This window comes from Anopheles moucheti, chromosome 2 (genome assembly GCF_943734755.1).
Source record: "Anopheles moucheti chromosome 2, idAnoMoucSN_F20_07, whole genome shotgun sequence".
Classification (NCBI taxonomy): Eukaryota; Metazoa; Arthropoda; class Insecta; order Diptera; family Culicidae; genus Anopheles; species Anopheles moucheti.
The window spans coordinates 13,722,090-13,735,035 of record NC_069140.1 but is presented as its reverse complement, the minus strand read 5'-3'; the positions used below and the strand labels follow the sequence as shown (position 1 = coordinate 13,735,035).

Below are 12,946 nucleotides of genomic sequence, written 5' to 3'. Positions count from 1 at the left end.
ATGTAGGCAGAAGAATCATGAAGAAAGCGAGAAGAGCAGCTGATGCAACCGGCCGAAAGGAAGGCATAAATGGGGAACGATGGTTTCCTCGCGTAGAAAATCGTTCGGTACGCTTGAAGGCAACATGAGCATCCGCTTTTCCGGATATTTTCCGGCCCCTTCCCTCGGTTCCCGTTTCGCACTCCCGGCGCTCCCAGTGTGCGTTTGCGTGTGCAGGACGGAAACGCACCTACTGCGGAAAGGTTAAACTTCGCACTGGCTTACGGTTGGTGGCCATTATGAGCAGCGCCGTTTTGCCGTTTTGCCGTAGACAAGCGGCGATGCATTCAATGAATGGGAGATAGAAACCACCGGGCCAACTTTAGCAGTGCGGAACGGTGGGGCGGGCGGGTGGCAAATTGCAGCAAGAGAAGAGCACGTTGAACTGCATTTGTTTTTTGTTGCACTCGCCGGAACGCATTTCACTCTCTTCGGCTAGCGAATGCATCGAAGAACGGCAGGAAACATGGCGCACGGAACGCTTCTCCTCGGGCAGAAACTTTTGCTCACTTGTACATTGTACGCGAGCGGACATTTACCGACACCGGCAGCACTACATGAAGTCATTAGAACTTTCGTCGGACGACAGCAAATGGCGACGGTTCGTGGTACCAAAGACGGAACACATCGTGGAGGAACAGTGCGCGACGCGCCCTGTGAGCAAAAAAAAAAAAGCGATCAAAGAGTGCGAACACAAATGATTGTGAGATGCAAAACAGGGACAAAGAGGCGCTCGGGCAAAGCGCAACAGGGTTGACAAGGTGGTCCAAAGTGCAACAGTTCACATCCTGCAAGGTACGGTCACCTAACGCTCCCCACGACACCACACGAAGCTTGGAAACGACCATTTTCCTGTGACTGGGACGTTTTTCCTGCCTTTCACTTTTGCGCTGCTGCGCTTGAGAAACGCCTCGGGCCGGGCTGGCAGGATGTTTCGTCCACGTGCAGTACGCTGGGAAACAGGAAAACGTCACAAAATTGTATCGCTTTCCCACGTCCGCTCTTCATGCGCAAACATGCACGGAAACAGCAAGTGAGATTACAGGAAGCGCACACAGTGCTGGGCTGACAATAAGGCGAGCGGATAAACAGTACTGGCAAAAGGGCAAAATGTATTTTTTTTTCTTCAGAATTGATGCTGCGGAACACGCTTGCATGGTGGCGCTTTGGTGACGACATGCCAGGGCGAAACATGCAATTGATTTGATTTGAAGTATTAACCTACCGGTGCAATAAAGTATTTGCAGTTCGAACAAGGTGCAGGTGGGGGACAGGCAAAACGGAATGCTTCCAAGGAATTGCTTTTGCTAATGATTATGTAGCCCATATTTGTACGGTGCAGCAGCAATGGTTTTACTTTATCGAACACAAGCACAACATGACGTCTGAAATGTACACGTTGTAAAGATCGCTTCCTTTCGAGATGCTTACATGGGGTCCCTTCTTTCAACTTGGTCATGTCTGACATGTGATGACATGTGCAGCATATTGTGAAGTAGTGATATCATTTGCTTTATGAATTTCATGCTAAATCGGAGCATAGTACCGAATACATCAAGCTCTATTCCAATAGACCTCAATATTTCTAACGTAAACAGCAGAAAATTTGTAATTGAATAATATTGCAGAAATGTTTTTTTTCTGTCTCTCATTTGTTTATCGTTTACTTTCTTTAGTGACTTTAAATTAACCCTCAACATCCAGCGTGTAGTTCAATTTAGCTTTTAACATCTCAATACAATTCGTTTTTTTCATAAACTGGCATAATCGAAGTGGAACTTTCAAGAAAAAATCAACAACTTTCACATTCTAAGTATCACATTTACCCAGAGGAGTTCATTATTGCAGTGTAGTACATATTTATGTAAGCTCCAGCTTATTGATGAGACAATAGCAGGCAATAAGTTAAGATGCCAAATGGAAAATATGTAATATAATCGGTGAAGTAGAGAGCATAAAGATTTGGTTTAGATGTAAAAAAGAGCTTCTCTATTAAGCAGTAGTTGGTGTTCTCAGTTACTTAGACAGCATTAGGATTTTGATGAACAATTTTAAAGAACTCGTACTAACAACACTGTTGGCGAGTCTTTCACACTTTTTTACTTGATATTAAAGTTGATTATTTAGCAATTTTTTTTGAAGATTGCAGAGAACTATAAATAAACTGTCAAACTCCCAATTATTATTAAGTCATCCTTTCATCTTTGACTCTTGCTCAACAATCGCTTCATTAGTCGCCTTTTGTTAAAATCCTTGTTTTCTAACTCTCTGAAGCAACTAAAACTAAACTCTAAACAACATTTGAATAAATTTACGATTTACGGAAAAAAAATTGTTCTTCCCAACTACCGATAGGATCGCAATCAAATCCCCATTCTTGCAGCTTAATCCCCATCCCGTGATGCTTAAATGGAAAAGTTATCACAAAGTTTAGTTTTCTAATCAGTGATTTACCGGTGCCACTTCGGCGATGTGCTCTAAACCTTGTCCCCCTGCAAAACTTCAGGTGCGCCATGCGTAACAACCTATTCGCTCACCTTTTGCACCTAATAAACTTTGCAGTATACGATTATGGCCATGGTGACATGTTTTGTACACGGAGACACTTCTAGACAGGCCCACCACCGGCAGTGTCTACAGTGCCACAATGTGCTGAATAGCTGTACAAATAGCAAAACAAAGGAGGAAGAAAATACGAGTGACACCGACCCATACCGGTGTGTCAATTTCCCCGTTAACAACTATCGACAGGCAGGGGTTTTCCCTCCTCCGTGGAAAAAAAAACTCAGAACACCTCCGCCCATTTGCGCGAGACAAATGAAAAAAAAAGCAACGCCATACCTGTGCTGCTCACGGTCATGGTCCCTTCCATCTGAGTGCACCATCAGCCAGCTCAAGATGAAGCCGTTACCCGGAACTGGTTGGTTGGAGGATGCTGTTTTTTTTGTTTTGTTTTGATTTTGCTCCATAATTTCACAAACCTCCACCGTATCGTCTCCGCCCCACAGTGGGCCGGTCCGTGTTCTAATGATTAAAATGCAGCAGTCTCTGCCGCAATGACACGATGAAGCCCGGGTACGGGTCGGGACGGTCAACACGGTTCCGGCACCGGGCAACGGGTATGGTATGGGCAGGCTTGCGGAAAACAAAGCGCCAAACGAAACCATCCTTCATCCGCCCAGTATTCCCGCCGTTGCGTACAGGTTTCGTACAGTTGCAGGAGCGGGCACGAACAGCGCCATTGGGACAAGTAATTTATTTCTTATTTATTCCACGCTTTCCGAAGTAGCCTGTCGGGGGTTTTTTTTTTTTTTTTTTGCTGCGTCCATTCTACCATTCGGCAATCGTTTTTCGGCCGTATTTCTTCCCATCCCACTGCTTACTGTTAGCCCTAATCGCCCTAACGCAGCAGGGCACTAAACCCCTGTCTCAATATATTTCTTTCACCAGATTCCTCCGGTCCCCTACCAAGGGGGGGTGGGAAAAAGCGGCTCGCAAATATCTTCGGAACTAGCCTGTCGAAATCGAGACTAACTCGCGCCGAGGTCGTGGCCGGTATCGTTGCTGCGAGTCAGCCCTTCGAAACGAAGATGTAGCAAACCGAAACAAACGCACAATTGCTGCGTAGAATTCCCCAATTTTTGCAAACTACCAAACGCCGCCACTGGCCAACGGGAGCCACTTCTGGCCCCACAGTGCTAATTTATCACGCAGGGACACAGTTAAAGCTCTTATTATCATGTTAATTAAATTGTCCGCTTCGCGTGATCGAAGCACGGTGCGGTTGGAATTGGTCCAGAAATGAATCATTCCAAAATTCGGACCGGAACTCGGCTGTGTTTCGGAGGGCCGATTAAAGATAAAGAGTTTTGTCTGGTGGCGCTGTCCAATTAGTGTGGTGCAGGACAACAGGAAATAAGACGAAGCGGATGGTAGGAAGGTCCGCTCAGACACCGAGCACGCGCTACGCGGGGAACGCTTTAAATGGTGCCGAACCTGGACAAACTCGTCCCGCGTAACTTTTGCTGCATTCTGGGCACGCTCTGCAACGCGCGGTTTCCAGCTTGAAGAATTGCCCCGGCTCGTGAGCGCAACTTCAAAACTCGTACTTCATCTCGCTGCTCGCAACGCGACCAAAACACACTTCGACAACACGCCCAGACAACCCAAAGCATGGCCAGCAAAGTACTGCTGCTGGGTGGCTCTTGTGCACAGCAACTTTTCCCCGAAGTTGCAATGCCAACCTCGAGCCAAGGATGCACAGGGTGTGGTGAAGAACAAATTCCACCATGCCACCAATCTGCCTGCGGGATTTATTGTCTCTTCTGCTGCTCGTGTGTTGGGATAATCCTTGCCTGCCACCTTCAATACGGCAATCGAATAAAACAAAAACACGAAAGGCGAAAGGAAAGCAACCAAAATAGATCATCCTTTGCACGTGACCAATGGCCGAATGGGTACGCCGGCGCTAGGAACTCACCAGGTGTGATGGAGGGATTTATGTGTACGTGTATCATACCGGCAGCTGGAACAGTCCCGGCCGCGCTGCCTCTGTTGGCGTATAACTCCGCCGTAGCGATTCCCATGTTGATCATGTTCCTTTGGAGGATATATCGAGTGTCGGTGGATAGAGTTTGTTTCTCCCTAAACACAAACTGTATCTCCGTTTTCCTTCATCTTGTGCGATCGATTGCATCGGAAACTGAAGACAAATAGAATTGGGACCCAACTTTTACAGACGCTGAAGGATGTAGCTTGCATTTCAAAGCGACAGGGAGAGAGAGAGAGAGAGAGAGAGAGAGAGAGAGAGAGAGAGAGAGACAACTTATGCAATACGTCCGGCGAATGCACTTTAGTAGTAAATTATTTCTTATTTCAACACGTGTTCAGACGAAACTTTCCTTCCATCCATCCGTACATCGTAACATGATGCACAACACACACACACAAACACGCACAGAAACTCAAAGTTTCGAATTTATTTTATCCGTGGTTTTTTTTTCACTTGCTTTCGAAGATTATCTTTTCAAGAGAACATTGTCGGACCTGTTTCAACATTGGTTTATGTGAATTTCTATACATCTTATAATCGTATCAAAGTTGTTAGATGTACAAGTTATTCAAGTGAACTTCAAGTAAGCTAAAGCATACCGTAATACATTAGTTTATTCAGGCTGCGGTGGACTGGACATGCCATTAGAATAACACCAAACAATTCAGTCCGTAATTTATGTTTAAAAAGGCTCAGGACAATTGATCACCCAATTACAGTGCTTGACAATGGATGGTTCGAAGGATTCCTGCAGCAGGTAAATTTTAATTAGTTTAAACTATTAGCAACGATTTAAAATTTAAACTTTTTAATGTACATATAGCAATATTGATATAAATAAACAGACCTCTCGTGTCCTTGCATTGATTGTAGCGATTACGGGGCTTAAAAGACATTAAAAAATTAGGTCTCTATAACATAATGGTGAGCTAGTAACTGTGAAGGGGAACTTAATGCTTAAACTTAATTGGATTTAATGCTAAACTTACTTGTTTTTGGTGATGTAGGGAACTGCTCACACACACACGACGAACACAAAGAACATTTCAAGACCGTATATGACCGTATACGCCATATACGAAACAACGCGATATTTCACAGACCTCCTAGAGGCACGCGACACATATACACTGCGAATTCACAACAGAACAAAAGCGCAGAACATGTTAAGCAGGGTCAATGCTTTTAACACTGATGCGATACATTATGAGCGCATTGTGAAGCTGCAACGCACCGACACCGAAACACAGCACTACCTACAAAAGACACCGGCTAATTCACATCACATCCGGGAGTACGATCAACACGATCACACACTTAATTTGCGAAATATTCTTTAGCCTTCTGTACGAAAAGATTGCTAACACTTTCTAGTATGCCAAAAAACAATTCAATTCTCTGATACAGCACATCACTGAACTAGATCATAGCTTTCACCACGTGCACATGGACTTCATAATCCCACTTCCACCATCGGAAAGAAACCACTATTGTCTCCACTCGTTGGCCAGAGGCAATTCCTTTACCCAAAATGGCCGCAGAAACCGTAACAGAAGCGTTCGATACACTCGCTCGCGATACGCACGCAGGGCACGCGATTCGGCGTGCCCTCAAAAGTAACAACAGATCAGGGCAGCCGCATGTTCGAATCAAAACTTTTTAAACGCATTTTCGAATTTACAACACCATTTACCATTTACAACACCATACTATCAGCAATAATATGCCACAACCGCGCGAAATGAACTGACGCACTACCGATCGTATTGTTACGATTAAGATCAACCGGTGACCGTGACAGATGGCGCAACACTGCGTTTACGCAGCACCAGAATGCGTCGATAACGTAAAACGAATGATGAACTCGATCAGATCAACACACACACAGCACCAAAACAAAAGCCTGTCGTACGTACAAGCGCAATCAGGATCATGCACGCTGCGTATCGATGCCGTTCGTCCCGCACTAGCACGACGACACGTACGAGGGCCCGTTCTCGATAATAACAAAAAAAAGCAAAAACCGCTCGTATTGACCGATTAAAAGCCGCACGCATCGGATCATACCCGAACGATATTGTTACTAAAGGGGGGAGTGATGTAGGGATGCTGCTCGAAAGCAGTAAACCGCGAACTGCTCGATAGCAGCAATCAAGTAACTGCTCGACGCAGCATTAATCGAATCACCCGACGTATGAGTGTAAACCGAGCGCATAAGGGAATTGTCCTTATGCGTCAATAAACAATGGAAACAGCTGCTTTATTTATGTTGTTTATTTTATTTATTTCCCTATGCAAAACGTACTAAATATAACGTCTAGTATTTCCTCCGTCTCGACCGTACCAGTTATTTTCCCTATACAGCGCACGGCATGGCGCAAATGATGCGTAACGATGGCGAGATCGCGATCCGTTACTGAAGTTTCTTTGAAACAGTCCCGAAACCGTTCAAGATACGTTAAACACTGCTTAAGATGCGAGCGATGACGCTCGTGGCTAATAGTAGGACTTTCCACTGCAGGATTGCCGCACAGTTGCTCTAGCCGTGTTTTGATACGCTCCATGAGTTCCGCTAGGCCGACCTTGCTTTCGCAGGACAAACAACTGAAAGTGGAATTGTTTTTCAAACGTTCTAGCGTATCATCGTCCACCAAATCACATTTGTTGAGAATTATCAACGCATGGGACGTCATACTCTTGTCTATGCCGAGCGTTGCTCTGTATTTTTCTATGAAATCATCCATTCTGTCGACTCTGTCGATGCGAGAAGCATCCACCACGAGCAATAGTAAATCGGCACATTCTACGTACGTTCGAGCGCGGGCAATGCCTTCCAACTCTACCAAATCGTCAGTGTTTGCCCGCAACCCGGCAGTGTCGGCTAGAATTACTGGATATCCGCCAATATCGTAGTGCGATTCCACTATATCCCTTGTAGTGCCGGGAATACTCGTTACGATCGAAACATTGCGCTGGCTGAGCAGATTGATTAAGCTACTTTTGCCCACATTTGGTGCCCCAACGATTGCCGTTCGAACACCGTTTCGTAGTCGTTCGCCACGTCTGTTGTCGTTAAGATGCATCTTCAAATCCTCGATAACGGCTTCAATCCTCTGCACGGCCACGTTCAGTACTTCGTCATCGACATCTTGATCCTCGGAGAAATCAATGTAAGCTTCAATGCTGGCAATGGCATTCACCAGTCGAGTACGCATATCGTTGTAAAAGCATGAAAGTTGACCATTGGCTTGTAGCAGTGCCTGCTTTCGTTGCGCTTCCGTTTCGGCGTGTATTAAATCCGCCAATCCTTCCACCTCCGTCAGGTCCATTTTGCCAGCGAAGAATGCACGCTTTGTAAATTCCCCCGCTTCGGCTACTCTAGTATCGGGGAACGTAGCTAAGCTGTCGTACATGGCGGAAACTATTGCCGAACCGCCGTGCACATGGAACTCGACCGTATCCTCGCCAGTAAAGCTGTTCGGACCTGTAAGGAAATAAATGTTTTAAATCATGTTTTTAAACGAGGCATGCGACATCTGTGATGGCGATAATAATTACCAGGAAACCACAGCAAAAGCCCTCGGTCTATCATCTCATTCGTTTGGCCATGGAAAATTTTTGTTAACAAAGCCCGTCGAGGATCTGGACACTGTTTTAGCCGGGTCTTTTTACGAATGATGGTCTGTGACGCTGAGCCAGACACACGTATTACTGCTACTCCACATTTTCCAAATCCTAAAAAGATACACAGAAAAAATCGCAAGTTGAAAATATTTTTAATTTTCCTAAGGATTTCATTAAGGAGAACTAATCACATGTAATGTATTATAATCGATCTTAATTTTAATGTGTGTTTAGTTTAGTTTCATAATTAACAGCTTCCCCGGGCTCACAACATTCAATTTTAAATTTGACAACAGAAAGAACTATTGTCAAAACTAAAATTTGTTCGCTGGGGAACAGCTGATGGGCATGTAAACAAATACCGGCACCGGCAATACACCGGCAAGTATCACAAATTTGATATCATGCAAATTTTACACTAACTTAACAAAACGTTTTTAAAGTTTCGTACACGTTTGCTCACGAAAAGGTGCTTACCGGACGATAATCCAAAGATTGTAGAATTGCTTCTGCATGCCTGCCTCATCGCAACATCGTTCAGTTGTTTAGCTAACAATGCGGAGCATAGTTGGGCACGCAGCATTATGCGTGATTAAACACACTAAAGTAACTTTACGATAGCTTAAAACTATACTGTGGTAAAATATTCGTCTATCGCAAGTGCACAAACAGTTTACGCTTTTGTACAAAACACTAAAATGAACAATGAATGAAGGAGAGGTGTGCTCAACTTGTTGACATGCGCTTATCAAGTGAGTTGTGGATGTGACAGTGGTAAAGAGTTGGGCATAATTTCAATTTTTTTGCAATTTGGTGATTTTATTACTCGATACTTCTATTGTAAAGCTTTTCTACAGCTATTCTCGTTCAAAATGTAAGTAAAAATATTCTGAACATGATGTGTCTTGTCGTAAATGTTTAAAAATATTTGACCACCACCTAAATGCCGACAAATGTTAGTGCAGAGTTCGACGTGCAGAGGGCGCTAGCGTTCTATTTGAAATGCCGACATTTCATCGCGACACACCAGGCTTCGATGTTTTAACGGTTTCTGGTGACTAATTGTTAAATAAATTCACTAATTTAAATGATGTTACCGGCTAAAAGCCTATTAAAAATATTTGTCGATAATAACGCAGTGAGAAAAAAAGATTGAATCTTTTACACTCCAAAATTAATCATAAATTAAATAATGTTTACGAATCGATGTTATTGATTTGCGTTTCATCTCACGCATGAAATTTCCTTATTGAGTTGTTAACATTAAGATGATAGATTTCGTTTTAATTTTCGTCTCAAATTGCTGCCTGAATCACAAAAACTGGTCGAATCAATTGCTCTATTTGCTTCTTCCCGCTTGTCACCATATTGTCCCCTTCGCAATAAATGGGGACTTTGGTCCAATCAAACAACTGCTAATTTCCACACGTTTCCGGGCGAATGGTTGAATGGTTTGTACGTGACAGCAACAAACGACCCATTCGCCTTTCCCCGCGAGTCTCGCGAGCAGGGAATGTCTTTGGCACACTTTCGTCGAATATGTCCCAGTAGTGCTTGTTCCGCGATCTGGAACCGCCGAAACCCGAAATGCGTTGGCTATCGATTCTGTGTGTTTGTCTGCTGCTAGCGGTATGTGTGGCGCACGATCGTGAAGATCAGTTGGCAGGCAATAGTTCCCTGAGGACACTCTCAAGACAGGAACGGAAAGTGCTTCTCTTCCCGATCACAACCACATTGCAGGTACGTTAGCTCACGGTGCACTCGTACGATGCGTTACTGACATTGGATCTTCTCCACCAGGTCAGCATGTTAACCGCCACCGATGGACGTCTGTTTGCGCCGAAGAAGAAGTACCCGGCCCGTAAGCTGGGCATCAATCTTGGATTTCAGCAAAACTTTAACCTACCGTTTCGGTTGCTCGAGTTCTACAAACCACCCACGTGGGCCCGTGCAATCGCCGGCATCATCCGTGGCCAGTTCCCGTCCACGTCCGTGGTGACGGCCCGCAGCTGGAAGCGTTCCACCGAACACCAATCACCAATCGGTCTCAGTGCCGGGCAGCTGTACTCGTCGGTGGAAGACTTCCTGCATGTGTTTGGATACGAAAAGGACTGTCTGCTGAAGAGTGTCTGTGAGCTGGCGCACAGCCCGTTCGAACGTACCGAGCAGCCGGAGCAGCAGGACTTCATGACCGAGGTGGTACACCTGTTGCTGAGGTGAGTCCGATGCTGTTTGAGTTTGAGTTTTGCAGAGCTAACGCTAACGATCGTTCGGTGTTTTCGCCTTTTGCAGCCCGTCGGTACACGAATCGTTTGCCGCGGAGGAAACGGAACAGAAGCGTGCGTACGAAATGGCCGAACGACTCGGCGCTAGTGGCGCTAACTGTGATCTAATCTACGATCGATGCCATCGGTCGGTTTTGAGTGACTTTTCGAATCTGCTGGACGTTGACACTGCTTAAGGTTGACGCTCGTGTCGGTTCACTTAGGAGCTAGTTTAACGATAAGTATTTTTCTATCCTATTTATAAAGCCCGAAACTCGCCGTAAAATTTTGTTGATCTTCTGTTGATTCTGTTGATCTGTAAATAAATATTTATTTTGTTATTTGCGCATAAAAAACACCTCACCATTTGTCTCACCCAGCTCTGGGTTATTGTTCCAAACAAGACGAACAGAAGCAAGGTTTGGCTAGTGATGCTAAAAAACACTGTAAATAATGTTCAAAATATGATCAGTCTCTTCGAACACTTCCACATTGCATGGCTAGTGTCTCCAAGAAGCTCGTTCTGGCAAGAATTGTCGAAGACAGAGATAAATATCCAACCTCCTCAGCATGTATCGTAACGGACCGATTTACTTTGACGCTCCTATCCTTCTTCGTGCAGCAGCGTTCATTTGTGCTCTAGTGCTGCTAGTTAGTAGCGCCGTTAATGCATCGCAATGCACACAACCGACCGCCGAACGGTCCAACAGCACTACCCCATTAGAGGTGCATCATAACCGCGATCGACGGTACGTGCTCAGCTTCCCGGTGAACGGCGGTGTGGCGAAAGTGATTTTCGGTTTCGTCGCACCCGTCCGCTTTCATCACATGCTCAAGCGCGTCCTCAACTTGGGCATTAACCTGCAGGCCAACTATCGCATCCTGCCAAACATTATCTTCCCGCATCCGGACTCGGTGTGGAAGAACCGCTACAGCGCAGATACGTACGTCGACACGGGACGCAGGCAGCTGTACGCGCTGCTGGAACAATTTCTCGGCACTGCCGGTGACCGGCGCAGCCGAAGCGAAAGTGCACGTGCCTGTCTGCTGCGAACGATCTGCGAGGTGGCCGACACACCGCTGACCCACAACGGGATGGTCGGCGAAATACTGGACGTTGTTTTCACGTAAGCACTAAACGACCACCGGCTTGGGGTGCGGGTGCGGCCATGAATGGGGAGCTAAACTGGCCAAACCGTTGGGGTTTTCTCTTTCTTGCTTGCAGACCCGGCGATACGGATGACCTGGCGGATGAGTACAAAATGGCACGACGGTACGGTGCTAACGGGGTTGATTGCGCCCGCCTGTATGAGCAGTGTCCCTATGGGCATGGGCTTTTGGACACTGTAACGGCGATGCATTGGTGAATTACTATTTTATCGACTCGTACAAATGGTGAGATAAAAAGATGTTTTGTGAAATAAACAACATCGTTTTTGTGTTTATAAATCCATGTTTTGCATTAATTGGGAGCACTGAACTGGGTGAAATGTTAGGTGGAATCTTATGCCATCTTATGATGTTATCTGGTCGAGTGTTCTGAACTGATGCAGAAATTACAGAGCTTCATTACAAACGGGAGTTCTCAATTATTGAAAAAAATACATAGAATTCCTCTCAATTTGCTATTTTTGGACCCATTAGTGAGTTCTGGAGTATCTAATGCTAACATTACATATGGTAATCGGAATGATATAAATTTAACAAAGTCAAAGAAAAAATTTAACTTTGTTAATAAATTAAACAAAGAAATTTTATTTTTTAGTATTATTTATCTGCTTCTGATATAATTAACACATCTAGGTGACTCCTCTTGGCGTGACGAAGTACTAGGCCATGCATGCCATTTCTGGCTTACAAGCCTTATTATACCACGTAGTCGGATGGTCAGTCCTTGCTACGAGGAGGTTTGGTCCTGATGGGATTTTGGACCGGTTTTGTAGAGTCGTCATACACCATCCGGCCGCTCAATAGGTGACTATGTACTAATTCTTCAGGGACTAATTGTTGGCAAGTTGATATGTCAAAAATATACAGAATTTGGACAACTAATTAGTAATTTGGGACTTCAAGTACGGACGACATCCCGTTGGGATTAGAGAAGGCGCTACGTCCAATTCAAGGTCTTGGCCAGCTACATGAGACCTCAAGAACACTCATGATCAAGTGCCATCGTCTGTCAATACATTTTTCCGACCTTTCTGGCAGAGTTATTAACACCATCAGTCCAGCGTCCAGGTCAACTAGGACCTATCACGACTCTCCTGTCCATCTGGAGGGCTATAAAGGACTTTCACGAATACATCGTCATGTCATACATACAGGACCGAACTAACCTTTGATAAAGAGCGTCCTCAGGATGAGGGAAGGAAATGTCCCTCATCAACATAACTACAAGTTGTACAGTTGAACAATGTAAGATAAGGATTGGATCCGTGATTAAAAAAATTCTCAGGAGCTTCAAGCT

At 45.0% G+C, this 12,946-nt stretch overlaps 4 protein-coding genes across 7 annotated transcripts in view; 2 read left to right on the top strand and 2 right to left on the bottom strand.

The window, feature by feature from the left end:
• Window positions 1-6,345, bottom strand: part of LOC128305022 (uncharacterized) — a 219,189-nt gene extending 212,844 nt beyond the window's left edge. For 3 of the 4 annotated variants that reach the window (XM_053042302.1, XM_053042317.1, XM_053042325.1), the window contains exon 1: window positions 6,285-6,338. The gene's annotated coding sequence lies outside the window, so the exon portion shown is untranslated. Of the gene's footprint in view, window positions 1-6,284 lie in introns of all 4 variants that reach the window. The other variant, XM_053042309.1, reaches the window with a different exon arrangement.
• A 528-nt stretch (window positions 6,346-6,873) lies between these two features.
• LOC128298015 (tRNA modification GTPase GTPBP3, mitochondrial) lies at window positions 6,874-8,878 on the bottom strand. Its single transcript, XM_053033743.1, has 3 exons — window positions 8,693-8,878; window positions 8,150-8,326; window positions 6,874-8,075 (listed from the first exon to the last, which is right to left on the bottom strand). The coding sequence occupies exons 1-3, from the start codon at window positions 8,796-8,798 to the stop codon at window positions 6,874-6,876; spliced, it is 1,485 nt and encodes a 494-aa protein (XP_052889703.1). The 5' UTR covers window positions 8,799-8,878.
• Window positions 8,879-9,787: 909 nt separating this feature from the next.
• Window positions 9,788-10,676, top strand: LOC128298556 (uncharacterized). The gene is made up of 3 exons (XM_053034322.1): window positions 9,788-9,955; window positions 10,016-10,431; window positions 10,508-10,676. The coding sequence occupies exons 1-3, from the start codon at window positions 9,803-9,805 to the stop codon at window positions 10,674-10,676; spliced, it is 738 nt and encodes a 245-aa protein (XP_052890282.1). The 5' UTR covers window positions 9,788-9,802.
• A 373-nt stretch (window positions 10,677-11,049) lies between these two features.
• On the top strand, window positions 11,050-11,846 carry LOC128299130 (uncharacterized). Its single transcript, XM_053034999.1, has 2 exons — window positions 11,050-11,606; window positions 11,705-11,846. Exons 1-2 carry the CDS (start codon window positions 11,050-11,052, stop codon window positions 11,844-11,846), a joined length of 699 nt encoding a protein of 232 aa, XP_052890959.1.
• The last annotated feature ends 1,100 nt before the right edge of the window (window positions 11,847-12,946 follow it).

Bases quoted from the DNA above. Each gene is read 5' to 3' on its own strand.
- LOC128298015 (XM_053033743.1), bottom strand. From the start codon at position 8,798: ATGCTGCGTGCCCAACTATGCTCCGCATTGTTAGCTAAACAACTGAAC. The intron at 8,327-8,692 runs GTAAGCACCTTT...GTATCTTTTTAG, and splicing joins AATCTTTGGATTATCGTCCG to GATTTGGAAAATGTGGAGTA. The intron at 8,076-8,149 runs GTAATTATTATC...ATTTCCTTACAG, and splicing joins GCTTTTGCTGTGGTTTCCTG to GTCCGAACAGCTTTACTGGC.
- LOC128298556 (XM_053034322.1), top strand. From the start codon at position 9,803: ATGCGTTGGCTATCGATTCTGTGTGTTTGTCTGCTGCTAGCGGTATGT. The intron at 9,956-10,015 runs GTACGTTAGCTC...CTTCTCCACCAG, and splicing joins CGATCACAACCACATTGCAG to GTCAGCATGTTAACCGCCAC. The intron at 10,432-10,507 runs GTGAGTCCGATG...CGCCTTTTGCAG, and splicing joins GTGGTACACCTGTTGCTGAG to CCCGTCGGTACACGAATCGT.
- LOC128299130 (XM_053034999.1), top strand. From the start codon at position 11,050: ATGTATCGTAACGGACCGATTTACTTTGACGCTCCTATCCTTCTTCGT. The intron at 11,607-11,704 runs GTAAGCACTAAA...TCTTGCTTGCAG, and splicing joins ATACTGGACGTTGTTTTCAC to ACCCGGCGATACGGATGACC.